At 39.5% G+C, this 18,265-nt stretch overlaps 1 protein-coding gene across 2 annotated transcripts in view; it reads left to right on the top strand.

Moving 5' to 3' along the window:
* The window catches only part of RIMBP2 (RIMS binding protein 2), a 129,484-nt gene that overhangs the window by 33,296 nt on the left and 77,923 nt on the right, over positions 1-18,265 (top strand). For both annotated transcript variants that reach the window (XM_025895487.2, XM_025895486.2), the window contains one exon: positions 1,342-1,479. In XM_025895487.2, the coding sequence (XP_025751272.2) occupies positions 1,342-1,479 (138 nt within the window). The remainder of the gene's footprint in view (positions 1-1,341; positions 1,480-18,265) is intronic.

The following is an 18,265-nucleotide window of genomic DNA, read 5'->3' as shown; positions in this document are numbered from 1 at the left end:
TGCTCTTCCCCTCAATTCTTCCCATCACTCGAGTGATAGCCCTGTAAATTAAGTCTTCAAAATGGTAAGATTTTTTTGGACAGACTTTTTGCATTTTTGTACAGTGGATCAGGATTCACTACTGTCCATGAAGTGGACAGTCCCATGAGTATCTTCATATGTAATCATCTTAGCAATTTGCTAATCTTCTTCTGAGACTAGGAAGAGCAAGTTAATTGCATTCCATGCTGGACTTTACATCAAACTTGGATTCTTTTAAGACTGTCACGATGCTGATGCTATGTTATAATATTTTTTAAATCCTTTTTTTCTAATTTTTGGGTTTTTTTTTAATGTTTATGTTTCTTGAAGAAGCAGCTTAAAAATGCACATGATTCTTACTTGTTGCAGGTGGCATTAAAATGGATTGACTTGTGGTGTAAGGAAGGGAAGCTAATTTTGCCCGAGGGGAGAACTGCTTTATTGGATCTTTCCTTGGGTTATGGAGCTAAGCTGTAAACAATTAGGGTCTTACCCAAAGATCAGTGGGAGATATTCCTGTGGTTTCAGGGACTTTGTATTGTGCTACCTTGATAATTCATGGTCTGTGTGGAGTCATTTTGCAAATGGTGATTGATTGCTGACCAGAACAAAAAAATGCTTAGCAGAGAATCAAGTAGTTCTGAATGATCTCAAATTCAGGATTTTTCAAGGTTTCTCAGAAATATGTTGGCATTAAATCATGTTTACCTGAAAATTAGTGTATTTGAGGTGACTATTCCCAAACCTTCTTCGAAAAGGAATTTGGGAATGTTGACTTCGCTGACTCCATCCAAAAAGACTTAAAATATCAAATCTAATGATCCCACTTAACCCAGGGATTAATGTGAGTTGTGTGGGTGAGACAGCAAAAACCTCCAGGATTTCTATTTCTATTGATGCTTTGTACAATCTTTGCTGGACACTTGCTGTTAACACAGTGGTATTCTAACAAACTTGCTTGGTTCTACGTCCCTACATTTCTTAGAGGAAATACTGAAACTGAGTTTTTTCACTTGCCCTCTGAAATTAATTTCCTGCAAGGGACCAATGACCACACCCATATTTTTGGGTTTTGTGTTGGGCTTCAGTCAGTGCCTGCCCTGACAACAATGTTTATTCAGCAAGGCTGAATTTACTAGTTTAGATTGGTTTCTGTTGTATGTAATGTATAATAAACCACCACTTTCATGCAGCTTTTGGGGGCACATGAATGCAAAACATTAATGAAACCCCCTGTGTGGTAGGAAGAGCAAATACTCTTCAGCCAGAACAAATGTGGTTTGAACAAACCAGTCACTTGTTTTCTTTTATTCTGCACAGTTTGGAAATGATCCATCATGTCTGCAGCCTGCAACGTCACAGAAAATATTTGATGAGACCCGGTTTATAGAACAGACACAGATTTCCCAGTCTCATGTCGCCACCTTAAATCAAAAGCATCATCACTGGCAGTTTCTAGTAAGTCCTGTCCTTGTTGTTACAATTTTATGGCAGCTGATGAATTTGAAGGCAGGTCTCATTTTGCAATCCATGTTTCTGCCTTTGGTTGGTCGGTGGGGTTTTTTTGTTTGCATGTGCAGTAATATCAGAGGGTTGGGGATTTCTGAGGGGGAGTGTTTGAGAGAAGGAGGATTTACCTCCACCACCTTCAGAGCAATACATTTTGTATTGATGTCTTAAAACCTTGTAGAATATCAGTAATACTTATATAAAATACATATGTACTTGTGACATAGCTTAAGCATGAAATGAGAATTTAGTAAACAAAAATATGGCATAAACAGAAATTCCAATGCTTCGTTCTGGATGTTTAAATAAAAGTGCAGGATCCTGTGCTTGATGGTCATGATCAGCACATTCCAACCTGTTTTGGTGTGTACATCCTGACACTTAGTTCGAAGCATCAGTAGATTTTTTTTTCCAGTTGGATTTCCATGTGTTTGCACAAATTCTGGCTTTCAGGCACCTTTTTAGTTCAGAGAAGAAACTTTTAGAAGGGTTGGCCAGTTAGTTGATCCCCATCTCTGGGTGACTGAGTTATAAGATGTAGTTCATATATCACCTTTGATCTTCAAAGCACTAACTAACTAGTGCTTCAAAGCACTAACTAAAGTAACCAACAGAATAATGTGGAGAAAATTCATAAAACCATACCACTTTTAAACCTTATGTTCTCCCAATTCTTCTTTGTACCTCACTGAACTGAAAGTAAAGGCTTAATGCTTTGCTTTGAGAGCTTGAGAGTTGAAGCTTGAGGTTCTAAATTTGGTGCTGGATTTATCCATTTGGAGGATATGAGTTTGATTGCATCAGAAGTAATTATCTTTAATATGACAAGAGAAAAGTGCATAAATGTGATATTTTGAACAGCTGTTAATGCCTTCTTTGCATCTCTGCTTCTGAAAAGAATAATTACATAGCTGTGATGTGAACTGAATGTTAAGGTCTGGTGAAAGACGTTTCTTGCAAAAAAAAGTGAAGTCAACCTTCTAATGTTGTGTCAAAGTTCCCTTAGCAGGAGGCATTTGAGAGGTGAGGCTGCTGTTTGTAGACCCAAACCCAGCACACTTACAAAAGACCAACCTGAGGCAAAACTGGGGTGCCATTGGAATTAGTGGGAGTTTTGCTGTTAATTTCCTTTATACAAATAATTCGTGCTTTGGAGAAGCATAAAGTGTTGTAAAACAAACAGCAGTGGTTTGGATTTGGGTCTGGAGAGCAGATTATTTGCAGTAGCTCATTCCTGTCCAGCTGTACCTTTGAGCCCATGCAGAGTCTCTCTGCTCCATTTGCCAGTATTTAAGGGGAACACAAGAAATCTAAATGGTTGTTGGGCAGTAGCAACCTGATGGATAAAGGGTGAACTTTGGACACCCAAATTAGACTCTATTTAAAATACTGTTGTTTATATAGTGGTGTAGTATGGGCAGGGAGAGAGCTTCATCCTCTGAAGCCAGGACTGAAATTTCCTAACAAAACAGTGAATCATGTTTCTTTGGTACTGTACTCACAGTACTTCGGGGCTCAATTTTAACCTGCAGTTCTCTCCTGTTTAATTTTTAATGAATTGCCACAGCTATAGCAATAACAGCAACTTTCACTCGTTTCCACTGAAGATCGGAAGAAATAGGTGCAATTTTTTCTTTCTGGCACTGTAATGTTTCAGCAGTGCTTTCACTGCAAGAGGAAAGGGCTGTGTTTTAGTAAATAGGGACCAAGTTTTTTACCCAGTGTTCCCTTTGCCTCCTGTCCTTGCCTTTCCATGCACACAAATATAAGAGGCTCCCACCAGTTACCTGGTGGTTACCACGCAACAGCAGCATCTGACAGTGCCTGCAGCTGTGGGGGATGACGTGCAGCTCCCTGATTGTGAATTGGAGTGCTCTGAATTTGGAACTGAGGCTGATAAAAAGGGCATTAGTGCTCCTATAATGCCACTTGCACCGTAGGAGCAACGTGTCAGCAGAGTTTCTATAACGACAGCCCCTTATCACACGGGCACGGTGGAGAAATTGGAGTTGCTTCAGTCTCCTGTGATAAGCAGGTTTCTCTAAAATACACCCTGTCCTCCATTTAAGCCTTTTTGCCTCTGTGCAAAGCAGGAATGTGTCGTGCTTCCCAAATGTTCCCTTGGATTCGTCGTTTGCTGAGGTCAGAGCGCTGGGTGTTTATAAGAACGGGTAAAAACTGTAAGAAAGAAATATTTTTTAATTGCTTGCTGTTCAGAGGTGGTTTGCAATCTCTTAATGATAGCAGAATGATGAGGCTGGGTATTAGTGTGATAATAAAAAATATGAATGCTTCTGATTATCATAATCAGTGTTTAGCCCAGGCAGCTGGCTCTGCAGAAGGAGCCTTTCATGGTTACCTGTTTTTCCAGTGTCCTGTACACGTTTGAGGCTTTTAGCAGTGAAACCAACAATGTCCATGGCCAACCCAGTATCTGAATTTTGAAAAATGCTGCAGTTGATTATAATGTATTTGAATTTTTACCATTTTGTGTCCTTTTTTTTAAGCATTTTTAAATATATGGCATTGAGTCCCAATGAGCTTTACCATTCCGTCATCAATTTTCTCTCTATACAGATGCAATGACTTATATAGCTGTCCATTTCTAATGGTAGTTTCTAGATTAGCTGTTGCCTGTGAAAAATGTAGAATTCTGGTTTGAATTTATTGATACAGTGCCAGCATCATAAAAGCCTTTTTTAGCTGCAGGCTGAGAAATAAACTTCCATCAAAAATAGATCTTAATGTGGTTTAAAAAGCATTTTTTCTACTCGGAGTTCAAGCAGGTCGTTACATTTCTGAATGAGTAGAAGCAGTGAAAGATATTTGAAGCCTCAAACAATGAGATGTGCCCAGTATAAGGCTGGATTAAATTAGCAGCCACGAAAGCAGGCTGACCTTTTTCCTTTCCACCCTGGAACACAATATTTTTACTCCCACAGTTTAAAGAGGTTGTTGACTCGAATATGACCTTTTAATAAAGACACTCTTGTCGTGTATATTCCATTGTTTTTCTTTTTGGAGGACTAGTTAGAGCCATAGTGAGTGCTCAGGTGTTCAAAAGAGCACAGGTGAGTCAGGCCTTGAGCAGAGTCAGGGCCTTTTGCCTGTGCTGGATGCACTGCTGCCTTCTTATGTTTCTGGAAAAAATACGTGTTTTTCAAGTGTTACTGGTCTGTAGTTGTGATTTCTCTTCCTAATCCTGCTTATGAAATTCAGATGTAAGGCCTTCTGGTAACCTTTATGGTATATGATACATTCAAACTCTGCAGATTCTCATATTAAAACTTGGGCTTTTGGCTTTTGTGGCTGCAGATTTATGAGACATCCCCAAATGACTTCAGTATAACTGAGCAGAGAATCTGATCTAAACAGACAAGAGCAATGACACATTTTTATCTCTATTCCTCCGTAAGGAACAGAACAAATGAGCCAATTAATATCTCAAGAAAGTCAAAGATAGGCTCAGGAACCAAACGCAGATTTTCTCATGCCTGGGCAGTGCTGGCAGCACATGGTTTTCCTTTTTGTGTTTTGTACCCTCTCATTTAGAACCCTCCAGCCAACAAGCTTCCAGTGACACAAACCTTCAGGGCTTCCACTTCCCTTCAACCAATTATTTTCTCCACGTGGGATATGACTTGGGATTCTGTTTAAGAGACAGTTTAGATATCTATTTTCAAATCTGGCTTGTGTGTTTATGGATCCAGTCTATATTTTCATAAACCTCACCACCCGGTGTTGTGTTGATTGCTCTCTGAAAAGGCACCATCTGCATAAGCCTGGCTGTGTATATATGATCCTTCTCCTAAATGGAATGTCTATTGTCACAGTCCCAGTTTCCCTCTAAATTGCCTCATCAAGTGTAAGTATCATATCAGTCAAGAAAGCTGAAGAATCTCAGCTGCAGCAAAACAAAAGGCAAGGTGATTTATTGCTTTATTTTTCTGAAACACATTATAAGATTAATTTTTTGACTTATACTTTTTCCTGTCCTAATTACATTTGCCTCTTGTTTAATCATCTTTAAGACAAAATAGTATGTCTGAGGAGGGAACATAATTTAATTAACTTTAGTCCTAATGAAGCTGACTGCAGAATCTTGTAGTAGCCTCGTTTGCAAGGCTTCTTGTCCAGTAAATTGGTGGGAGGCAAAGTACTCAGACCTTACTGCAAAATATAAGCCTTAAACCTAAACCCCATACAAAAATCTTTAAGCTCAGTGGTGTTGCTGCTGAATTCAGAGGTGTATTATGTGATGGGTCTCTGATTTTGGCTTGAGATTTAATTTTTCTAAACATCTGCAAGGCTTTTTCCTGGTGTTGGTGTTCATTTTTTTTTCCACGTGGGCCAAATTCTGATTACCAGTAGCACCACTGAAGTCAGCAAGGCTGGTAATATGAGTAGTGCAGGCAAGAAACAGCCTTATCTGTATGAATAATCTAATTGTTCTCTAACAGCACACAAATGTAGACAGTCATTATTTGGACAAACATTTCCCTCTGTTTCCTGGAGAAATCCTAATGATTAGATCTGCAGCAATAAGGCTGCTCAAAGCTCCCAGGCTTGCTTTTCACTGGCTAAAAAACACCCAGAAGTGTTGGATCAAAAATGCAGCTTACAGAAATGCTGTACAAAGTGTGCAGCACTTTGCAAAGTCAACACAGCTGGGAGAAAAATATTTTGAATGAAATCCCTTCCTGAATATGGATATTAGAGCCCATGATGAGCCTGTGGCTTGGTGGTGAACATCAGAGATAAACAGTGTGCTGGGGAAAAGCATATTGAGTGTCAAAAAGATGTATAAAACTGTATTTCTGAGCTGTCCCCTTTCATCAAACGTAACCAGAAAACCTGAGATGTGTGAACAGGAATGTATTAGTGTGTGTTGAAGTTCACAAATTCCTGTCTCAACCTGTGCTTAGCACTCATGCATGGTTTATATGCACAGATTCTGTATTTGCAGCTATGTCTGGGGATCTTAGTATGGATTCCAAATGCTAAAGGTGCTTTACTGACAAGTACTTTTTTTAAAAAAAAAAAAAAAGAAGTCCTGTCAAGAGTTTAAAACTGACAAGGTAAACCACACAGAATAGTTGTGGTTAGATCAGAAGTAACTACAGAGTAACTACTCTCCCAGAATTTTTAGTTTTTATGGGAAATTAGGCTGATATTGAAATTAAAATTACTGTAACATTGTCCTTCAGCAACATTCTTGCAACTTGGAGCATTTGCTTTTTATCAGGAAATGGTGCTTGACACTGAGGAAGTTGCACTGTGATGAGGATAGAATGAGTCTGGGAGCTGGACAACAGGCAATGAAACTCGTGCTTCTCTGTTTAAATAGTTTGGAGACTGCATCTCTTATTTGGAGCAGCAGTTGTGATTCTGCCCTCCAAAAAAGCATGCCAGTTCTGCTGTTAATTGATTAAAATTGGGTGGATGGAGCTCTGAGTGCCTTCAGACTCTTGGAAATACTCAGTGAGCGCTGGCAGCGTTCAGGAGTGCTTTCAAATGGGGAGGTAGGGAAAATATGTGCAATACTTCAGTTATTTAGCCCTGTGAATAGCTGGTACAGGTGATTCCACTGATGCTGTGTTGCAAGTGCTTTGAGAAGCATAAGATTGAGCAGAACAGGGCTCTTGAACAGAGGGATTCTGGGGGCTGTCCTGTGCAGGGCAGGGAGCTGGGCTGTGATGATCCCCGTGGATCCCTTCCAGGGCCGGATATTCCGTGGTTCTGTGGTGTGTGTAGTTGTCACTAACCTGTGTAAATTCATTCTAACAGTCCCTGTTCTCTGTAAAGATGTGCTATTGAGTGTGGAAGGTGCCCATCAGGCCCACCATCCTCTGCCACGTTGGGAGAGAGGCAACCACCCCCTGGATTGTGGGCTGAGGGCTCAGTGATGCTTGACAGCATGTTTTATATAAATTGCCACTTTTTGTCTCCTTGGGGAACATGTGCCAGTATTGGTACATCATCTGGGGCCTTGGTATGGCTTATTTTCTTTTGGAGGGCCAGAAATGACCTACATTGGTTAAAACAGTTCTGGAAGCCACCATCACTTGGGATGTTGTCTCTTCCTCTTTCCTGATGCACAGGGCTATCCATGAAGGATTTTATTGCTCTTGAAGAAACCTTGATAGGTCACTCTCTGCATTTGCAGGAAAGTTGTACCATAAACACCTCGCTTCCCAAACATAATAATGATGGTGAGATCTCGTTTCCTGATTTCACTGAAATTTCCTCCAAACTTCTCGTTTCCTGATTTCACTGAAATTTCCTCCAAACTTTCTGCACTGGTTAATTTTTCCTTCCTTAAAGAAAAAAAAACAAAAAAGAAAATTATTAGCTTCAGACACATTCAAACCATTAGCTCATCGTTACCTGAGAGGCAGTGGGTGGAGGAGGGAAATGAGTCTTGCTCACCATAGCAAGGAGATAATGAGCTATAAAAATAATTAGCAACGCACTTTAAAAATATGCTTATCCAGTGACAAAAGTATCTTGGCTTGAGTTCATGGTCTCAAAGGTGTGGTTGAGACTATTCATTTCAGCAGGCAAATATAATTTAACCCTTTCTTCTCTGCGTGGGCTTTTAGAATTCAGGAAATGTGAAATGTAGTCATAAGGGAACAGAAGGTGACACACATTAAGGCCACTCATGAACATATTTAGAAACCCCCTGGTTCCTTCTTTAGCAGTAGATGACATGTTCTGTGTAGTTGCCATGAAGATTTGCAGACTATTTCTAACAGTTGGAATTCCAGAAAGGAAATGGAGAACAAATGAATGCAAACACCTGAAATATACTCCAACAGTTGTATTGTTTCAGTTAATAGAATATAAAAAGCAATTCTATTCATAACCAATATTTCCAGAGAAGCCTGGCAGACTCATTTCAATGGGATTTGATCTTCTGCAGAAATCCCAGGCTAATATTCTTTCTGAAACTCTATTGAGATAAGAAAACAGCTGTGTAACTGGATATCTAGTAAGGTGGGAATGAGCCATTATCTCTTTATTAACACATTCCTAGTTCCCTAGGGCAGGCAGAATTTTTCTTGAATATTTCAGGGAGGTGTCTGAGGAAGTTATAGACTCACAGCTATCACTGCACAATAAAAACCTTCCTGGTTTTGGCCACATCACCCTGTTGTGTTCACGGGGCCATATGACTGAGCCATATGTCCTTTAAAGTATTCTGGCTGAGCTACTTTTGTTATTTTAAACTCCTGTGGTTTTATTTGTTTATTTATGTCTATGATAGCATATTCTCCTCCAATTGCTGACCTATTTGTGTGTCATTACAAAATGGTCTTTGTTCTTTACATTTCCACTTTAGTTTTGTAGATTGGGTGCTAACAGGGGGTTGAACAACTGTGCAGGCCTTGCCTTTCAGATGTGACACTGTCTGCTCTACACTGTGTGGCAGATGAGTAAAACTAAAATTAACATTTTCTAATGCTTGGATCACATTTCTAATTAAAAATATTGATTTTTCATGGGTGGTAGTGACAAAACTGGGAGTGGTGCACATCTGCCTTGGGTGCTGAAGAAAGCATCTGTCATTCCTGATGGAACTCCCAGTAGATGACAAGCATCTAAGTGAGACCCAGCAACTCCACCTCAAGGCTTTATTAGATTAAATTCTTGTGGTCTTTTAGCTCCACACGTGTGTGCTGGCCTGAGAGTGATGTATGTGCTGGAAAGCAGCTCGTGGGCAGCAGCCCAATCCCAGAAAGGCATTGCTTTCTCTGATTACTTTCCCTGCTGCTAAAAATAAGAAGCAAGGCCGAGGATATGAGCAGGCAGAGTCAGGCTGTGACTTAGAGATGTGATGTGTGTGTTGGTTTTTTTTAGTTTTTCTCCTAAGGATTTAAGTGGAGATGCACTGGAGGGAAACTGGCTGAGCTACTGCCCTGACTGTGCCTTGTTTTCCTTGTGGATTAACAGGGAACTCCAATCTGCAGGGCCGTCAATCTGGCCCCTCTCATCAGCACTGAACCACTTTAAAAAGAAAACCAGTGCATGTGATTATCAAAAGCATTTCCATTTATAACACACTGGGGCAATTCAGCTCAGACACCAGAAAATAAGAACAGTGTGTATTAAAAGGATGTCAAACGTGGAAATTAATGAAATATATAAACGTGGCAATAAAATATGCATATGGCTGTCACTTTATGGGGTTGTCTATAAATTGACACTTTAAATGATGGTGTTGCCTTTACTTATTCTGTCTGTGATATGTACACATCAGCAAAGACATTAGAGACTGGAGTCCAAAGAAACAGTGATTAGCATATTTTAAAGTTCCCTGCCCTGACTGCTTAAAGACATTTGCATTAATAGAAGGATGAGACTCTTCATGATGTTCTCTGCATGACAAAAGCTAAAAATAATTTTATTAGAACTTTGGCTGCAGCTCTGCTAAATTTTAACAGTTTGGGGGAAAGGAAAACACTTTTGAAAGGTTATAATTAATGAGTTATGTGTTGTTGGGGTTTTTTTTTATAAAGTATACCAAAATAACATGAAGAAATTGGGACAAGTATGCTATTTTGTGCCTTGGCATTTTTGACGTTTGCAGCCTGGCTTCCCACTTGAGATGGGGGCGGGCTTTGCTGGTGCCTGCTCCCTCTGCAGCTGGTAAGGAAGGAATCCAGGGTGAAAATTTAAACAGGGGAAGAGAATTCTGTTCTGAATTTACAAAGCGAAGCATTAAGCCAACCGCTGTCTGATGCATCTACTTGAGAGAGAGTCACTCGTGTTTAAATACTTGACAGCTTAAAAATTTAGATCAAGGTCCAGAAAAATTTTAGGTTTGGAAGCATCTACTTTTCCTGTTGTGCTGGGAGCCAAAAAATCCCCCGTGGCAATGCAGCACATGTGGAGTGCTGGGCACACCCTGGGGGAGAGAGGAGAAACAAAGCAGGCTGTGGGAGTGGGAAAACAGAGTTAACACACACTGCAGTTGTCATGTGTGGAGTGAGTTTTTGGGCTTCCTAGTTCCATTTAGTGATGTCTGGGATGAGAGAGAGGAGCTTAAAAAGTAGGAAGTGCTGTTTTCAATGTGTTGCTGTAATTGTAAATGGAATTGGGATGGGCAGCGAGATGGTTATTCAGAACAGCTGCAGCAACTGGAACCCCCTGGTTTGTCACTGCCATCATTGCTGGGTGCCTCAGACCTGCTCTGCTCATTGGCAGCTCCTGGATGAGCATCACCATCCCAGCACGTGCATTGTGTCAACAGATGGAAGGGGTAATGCTGTAAAACAGACTTTTTTAGTATATTTTTGAATGATCATTCTGCTTTTCTTATGAGGCGTGCACTGATTTTTTTTTTTAGGATGCTGAAGAGTTTAAAAACTGTATTCTCAGCCATTTTTGGAGGCAAGCCCATGCTGAAATGTCAGAGAATTAATGCCATAATGTTTCACAAGAATAAATACCATAATGTATCAAAACATATCCTTGTAATACACGACCTAAGGAATTTAACACAGAATATGCAGCAACACTCTAAAACTAGAATAAAACAGCAGAGTTTTCTTACTTCTGAAGATGTTTTCATGACACGAGAAACATGACACTGCAGATAACCAAACAAAGCAGTGTTGTAGAATACATGGAAACAATGCATTGTTTTGAAAATGATGCATCAGAAGAATCAGAGATCTATACAGATGTTGAGGAAATGATTATTAGATGGTGGCTGAGTGGATGTGAGATTAGAGGACTGAAGATCATCTTACAAATAAAACCCAATTAGCCTTTTGAATTAAGGTGCAGGCACCTACAGCAATTTTCTCATAACTTTCCCCTTTTAGAATGGATGTGGTCAGATGTTTAATGAGACTTTTCTGGATGTCTGACTCCACTTTGCTGTGCTCTCAACAGGTTCATTAAAGGACTTGCTGTCAATTTGTATTTTGTGTGTAAACTCAGCTGAGAAATGCTACAGGAGGGACTTATTAGGAATGGCAGCCTGATTTAAAACTGGCTTTTTTTTCTTTGTGGAGTTGCATTCTTCATCTCTTCAATTTAGCTCCTGTATTTAAACAATTACATTATACAAGTGATCACTACTCAAACATCCATCCACGGTGTTACATTTAAATTATCTGTGCAATTTGTTTTTTTTTTATTGAGAGGGATGGTTTGTTTGGTGTTTCAGAGCTGGGATTGTTTTACCTGTGGTGCATACTTCAGTCCTGACAGCAGCATATTCATTAACCTAAATACTACTGCAAGACTTTGCTATTAGCTAATATTTCTCCTGATACAAGTGATTGAGTGAACTTAAGCTTGGTAAGTTTTACACTTGTACTAGATCTTCACTTGTACATAAACTTCATCCTTTTTAACCCATTTCATTTAACCATAAATGAGGAGTGGACTCTTCCACCACCATGTCAGCTTTTGGTGAGGGTGTAGGAATGCAAAATGGTCCTGCCTGTACAATTCTGAGTCTATCTATGATGCATTTTCCTTCTTAGGCATTCAGAACCCAAAATTGTCTATCCATGTTTCCTAAACTCAGTATATAAAGTACCTTTACATGTAGTGATGTAGTGTTGCTTCAGACTTATTGCTCTGTTTTGAGAATAAATGAGGGGGAAAGCTTGGAGGTGTTTTTTTTTTTTTTAAAGGGGAGGAGGAATAAAAAAGGGGAAAAAAAGAAAATTACAAAAGGAGAAGAAAAAAAAACAAACCTGTCCTCAGTGCTCCACAAAGAAACCTTTGGATGTGCTGGTAACATTGTGCCAGATGTGATGTAAATATTGATGGGTGACAGAATGGGAGACATGAGGATGATTCATAATCTTAGCAGGGAAAAAAGTGGTAGAATAGGTAAGCTGCTGAGATGGTGTGGTGTTCAAAGCACTCCCAGGAGTTCCCCCCAGGATATTTTGACAACCAGTGATAACTTGCAGAGAGTTTGGAGTATTTCAGCCCAACTAAACACCCCATATGAGAAGCTTATTCATATTTTTTGAAAGGCTGGAGCCTCTGAGCTCATTAAAAATCTGGCTTTGGAAGCTCAAGAGAACAGTTTTTATACCCCTATTTCTAGCATGACATTTTCTATTTCAGCAGAAAGGCTTTTATTATTCTATCAGTTGGCTTAGAGTAGAAAAATGTGGGTCGATTTTATTTTTAAAAGCAATCAAGGTCTTTTAAACTTAAAAATTTTAACAAGCAAAAAGGCTCAGTTTGTACCTGATTTTACCTCAACTGTGATTTCAAAGCCTTAATCTCTATTTCCATCTTCAGCTGTGCTCCTGTAGAAGGAACTCTATAATCACACTGCCCACTGTAGGGGCAATTCTGAATGCAGCTAAAAGAAGCATTTATGTGTTAAAACCCTTTGTCTCTTTTTATTAACAGCTTTCTATATTTACATTATAGTTTGAAAAGACATGAGAGGATGTGTTTGACACAGGCTGGCCTGTACTTACATGCTAATCTTGGTATTCATGCAAGTAAAGATTCTCTGGGAGGTTTAGCTGGAAGAGGAGGAAGGAGTCCAATGGATGTGCTGAACTCCAAACCCGTGGGCTATAACTGTGTAATGGGAGTAGAAAACTTGCTGGAGGCAGTTCCTGATTATGTGAGACAGCTCTTGGGTTTGCTGGATGATGATGATTTTGTTATGGATCTCTGAAACCTGTCTTTAGATGCAGCAGGCTCTGGGGCAATATTAGGCTCCAGAGCTCCCTACCAATTTCATGGCAAACTTGATTAAGCCATTAAATTGCAGATCATTGCTGACAGTAAATTAATTCTTAAACCAAGTCCTATTCTGCACTAGACTGGGAGACTTTTGCCAGGAGGCCAGTGGCTTGAAAATGGGTAATTGAATTCTGCTGTAAATACATTTTTATCTACCCTTCTGCTTGCAGGAGCTGGCAAACAAGCAAGAGCCATTAATTAATACCTGTAATTTGGTTTAGTGGAATAAGCCCTGCTCCTGTCAGATCCTGAAATGTAAACCAAGGTTATGAAGTGGGGAGTAAGTAAAAGATGCAGAAAACTGACAAAAACCTATTCAGAAGAGAATCTCTTCTTATTTTTCTCTGTAAAAAATGTTGGGTGGTTTGCAAATTTGGTGACAGTTTGCTCTGAACTCAGTGTAGAAAAGTTAAAAAAAAATCCCTAAATATAAGAAAAGTACCAATAGTGGCAAGATTCTGGGCACTTCTCATTTATGTAATGAATATCTTAGGACAAAACTTTACAGCTTCAGGAGTTAATTTTAATAGATTGATCATGTCCTGTGTACATGGAGCTGTACATTGGTTGTCACACAGGGTTTCTCATTGCTTGGGTTTGACACAAGAAGTGTTGTTTGCATGTTTGCTTCAGAAGGGTCAGAAGGAAACCAGAACCTTGATTGCTGTTTTAATGCTGTTTTCTGACATTCCTCTGAATCAAATTCAGCTTTCCCACTTTTCCTTCGTGTTTTTTGCATTTCCTTAAAAGCCAGAAAGTTTGATGATTATGAGTCTCACACCTTTGTTAAATATAGATACCTCCTAATTCTCCTTAAAGAGAGAAGCAAGTTTCTCTCTTTATTTCCCTCTAATAAATAGTTTCTAATGTCTCAATTATTCAGAGGGACTTCCAGCTCTCCAGACTGGTTCAAGCCTTTCACAGGGAGTCTGAGTTTCACTTACCTACTCCCAAGATTCCTATCAGAGGATTGAGACCCATCCAGGGCTCAAATGGAAATTGTTTCAACTCTATTTTAGTTGTGTGAGTGATTTTCTGGAGAAGAAGGAACAGGAAGCCTGTGGGGATGTTATAACAGCATTACAGGCTGGCTGCCTTTGGCTGTGAGTCAACCTGAATTATATTCAAGGTATCTCTTGGCACCCTAATGACATTAGTGACTCATTTACTCTTGTGTGGTTAACACTGAAGGCAGAGCTGAGGTTTTGGAAAACAGATGTTTGGAAGCTTCAGATGGTAAAAAGGTTTGCTTGCTGGCAAAGATGTCTAGGAACTTTACCTAAAATGCAGGTCATGTAAAATGTAAGATACCCAAGAGTGACAGCAGCAGGAGAATTTCAGCTTTGTGTCAAAAATCATAAGAGAAAGAACCATAGTTCAATTAAAAAAAAAGTTCAATAAAACCTACCTCTGCTTTCTCTTGTTCATAAACCCAGGACAAGAGTAGAATTAATGTGAAGATCTAGCATATAAAGTTGGGGAAAAGTTCTTAAGAGAGAGCCACAGAGAGACAAGGAGGGAACACAGGTGCAGCTTATCTCTTTGGGGCAATAAATGTTGTGTTTAATGATCTCCAGTGGCAATCCTAAAATGGTGGAATTTCAAAGTGTTTGACATGGCTTTGCAGATGAATGAAAGGATTCACTTAATTTAAGTTTTTTTTTCTGTAATGAGTGTTTTCCTTCAGAAAGATGAAATATGCAGTGAGCAAGCCTGTTGCATCATGATCCCTGGTAGCCTCACCATTCCTCTAACTGACAAAATCCCACAAATTAAAGATATGGTAAGAGAGGATTCTTAGGGGTCTGTGCAATCATTTCTGTTCAAGCTTGTGGAACCCAAAAGCATTCTGAGATTCACCTCTTTTTTACCTTCTGAACTGCCTCATCACGAAACTTCATTAAGGATACATGAATGAAAACACACATCTATGTTTTTATGCTCATCTAATTTATGGATAGATAGAATTTTGTGCATATTTGTATAGATAATATTTCTAAATGCAGATCCAGGTAATATTGTGTACGTTTAAAATCCACAGTCTGAGATTTGTTGCTTTGCTTTCCAATGCTGTTGAAAATTTAACCACATCTCCAGCTGAGACACTTCATCATTTTGAGAGCAACGTAAATGTTAATAATTAAAAGCAATTAAAAAGTGTGTTAAAAGTCATGTAATTTTTATAGGCTGACTGACTGAATAATGGATGGCTCCTGGATTTTCTATAGTGCCAAGTTATTATTAAGCAAAGCCTTACATCCTAGAAGTCCCCTAGAAATTAAATAATCTATTTTGATAATCTGGGAGTCCAGTGAAATTTTCAGTCATGATCCCTGATGAGTCCCATAATCACTATACTGTGGACTACTCTGAAGCAGAGCATTTTCTTTCCATGAATCCAGATGGATAGGATTCCAAGCATCAAGTCAAATGAAAGGAATACATTTAGAAAACCCTCCTGAATATGTTAAGTTGATTGTGTTCTGTAGTGACCCTAAAGCTTACAGTGTAGCCATACTTTACAGGGCTCAGTGGTCAGAAGTAAATACTGCATTTATAGCAAAGGGGAAATTCTCATCTCTTTTTTCTGAAAGAATGATGAAGGAGCTAAGAAAAAAAAAAAATGCCTCCTCCTTTCTCTTTTTCTAAAAATGAATAAGCAAATAAAAAAGCCATAGTTGCATGTTTGGGGCAAGAGAATTTGACACACAAATAACAGAATTATTGCAGGGGTCAAGCTAGTTGTAGCGGTCAGCAGGGCAAGCAGAAGTTTAAAGTCAGTATTTCTTGACTAGAAGAGGGTTTTATATAGCTAAGCCTTTTGGTGTGCAGTTTAAGCATAGCCTTAGGTATGTAATCTTTTCACTTGCTTGAATTCACTGTGGGAAGGGTAAAATATAAGATACAAATGCTTCTGTTGTTGGCTGCTTGTCTGTTCCATCACTGGCTGGCACTGCTGTCCCTCACAAGGGGTCTGTGACCAAGGAACACTGGGCATTGTTCCAAAGAGAAGCTCCTGGACCTCACAACAGGTTATTCCCTAAAACCTTTGTGTCTCACAGAGCTGCATATTTAGCACAGCTGTTTGTTCCAAAGAAGTGCACAGGACAGCAGGCAGCAAAATGCTGCCCACACTGAGCTCAGCAGCCTCATCTCATTCATCAGGAGGAGAGTTTATAATTTGGGATGCAGCTGAGCATTACCTTGAAGGAAAGGAAGAGTCTTTCAGCTCTTCACTTCCCAAGGAGGGATGCTGGGAATGAGCTGAGCCATCTGCCTGGCTTCCCTCATGTCCTTGCAATGTCTGCATGCCACGGAAATTCTGTCTGCTTTTGTGTCTGCAGTGAAACCACTGCTGGCCCCAGAGCTGGAGGCTTGTAGATGATGATGCAGGAAATTTGGGGAATCAAATGCTTGACTTTGCCAGTTATTTGCTGTGAACTGCAGTGTGTGTGTTTCTCCTTGGCAGGTAACAGAGAGGGGGAAAACCTCCTTTTGCAAAACGTCCCCAGTACAGAAAATTGCTGTGAGTTTTCCCCACTTTGCTGCTGTATCAGCAGGGATTTCTCACATCTTTTTAACTTCTATTTGGTGTTTTAATTTTCAGTTCTATTTCTTGGATTCTAGCCTTGTGAGTGCATTTTCTTGTCACATGAACCAATTTAGATTGACAGATGAGCTGAGACATACCCTTTACAAGATCTCAACTATTCAGATTCTGGAAAATCATTTGCCTGAAATAGGACTGTGTCCTTATCTATAAAATGAATAAGTCTGCAGTCCTCCCATGTAACAGCATTTTTAGCACATTACCATATAATTAATTTTAAAACCAAGACAACCCCTCGAGTGTGAGTGGGAAATCTCTACCTTTGGGAAAAGGTAACACTGTATTTAGTGAGCTGAAAAGAATAGTCAGGAAGGCAGTGTAAAATTTCTGTTAAACCATATTTGAGTAGATTAATCCCATGGGGGGTTGGATGGGTGTGATATTTTACCTAATATTATAGAAAGGGAAGCCCTTTTTCCTTCTGGGTCAGTATTAACCCTCTGAAGCCACTCAGGATTTTCATTTTGCCTGTCTTAAGTGGTGCAAAAGGAAGTTTTACGTGCTTTAGTATTTTTGGACTGAAGTTCTTCTCACAGAAAGCACAGATTTGGTAGTGTCAGAATTTTCTGTGAATTCTTGTCAGAAGGAGGAGTTAGAGCTAACAATTAAAAAAATAAAAGTCCAAAAAAGTGCTTAGTCACTCAAATTATTTAGTGAAATTTGATGATGCTTGAGTTCAGTGCCAGATTTCATCTGCAGGTTCAGATTTATACACTTCTGACTTATTTAAAGTAGGAGATGTACAATGGTCAGTACTGAAGAAAAGTGTGACGAGGACTGCGAAGGAAATCAGAATTTTTTCAAGTTTTTATTTTGGGCAAATTCGAAATAACTGTGTCAACTCGAGTAATAATTTAAAAAATATTCTGAGTTATCAGAAAATGTATCTAACATGCTTAATTTTGCTTGTATACTGCAAATAGTAAACGTGATGTTTTGGGAGCCCTGTGTAAATAGATATATGGCACAAAAAGTAAATTTACATATTAAAAAAAAAGCTCCACAGTTCCAAAACACTGACGAAATAAGAAGCTACAGAAGCCCTGTAATAATGTGTTTATGATCATTTTCCAAGGCCAAGTTGCCAACTGTGATCTGTGACTCATTAGGAGTCCTCTGGGCTTGTTGCTGATTTTTCCATCTGGTTTCCATCAGTCGTGTCCTTCTCCAAACTTCAGAGTTCTGAGAGCATCTGTCAAGGAAGGAGAAGGGAGTTTGTGTCCCACTCAGCAGTTGCAGGGTTCTGATCCAACTGGGAATTGGGTGCTCATGGAGCCAGGGGGGAGGAGTGGGATGTTTGCAAGTGATGCTTGCCCATGGTCTCATCCTACTGATGGAATGAGACAAACAGGAATTACTCCTGTGTGTGACTGGATTGCAATCTGA

The sequence above is a fragment of the Manacus vitellinus genome, unplaced genomic scaffold (genome assembly GCF_001715985.3).
Source record: "Manacus vitellinus isolate BGI_N305 unplaced genomic scaffold, ASM171598v3 scaffold_31_pilon, whole genome shotgun sequence".
NCBI classification, from domain to species: Eukaryota; Metazoa; Chordata; class Aves; order Passeriformes; family Pipridae; genus Manacus; species Manacus vitellinus.
The sequence above is the reverse complement of the archived record's forward strand: the minus strand, read 5'-3'. Positions and strand labels throughout refer to the sequence as shown.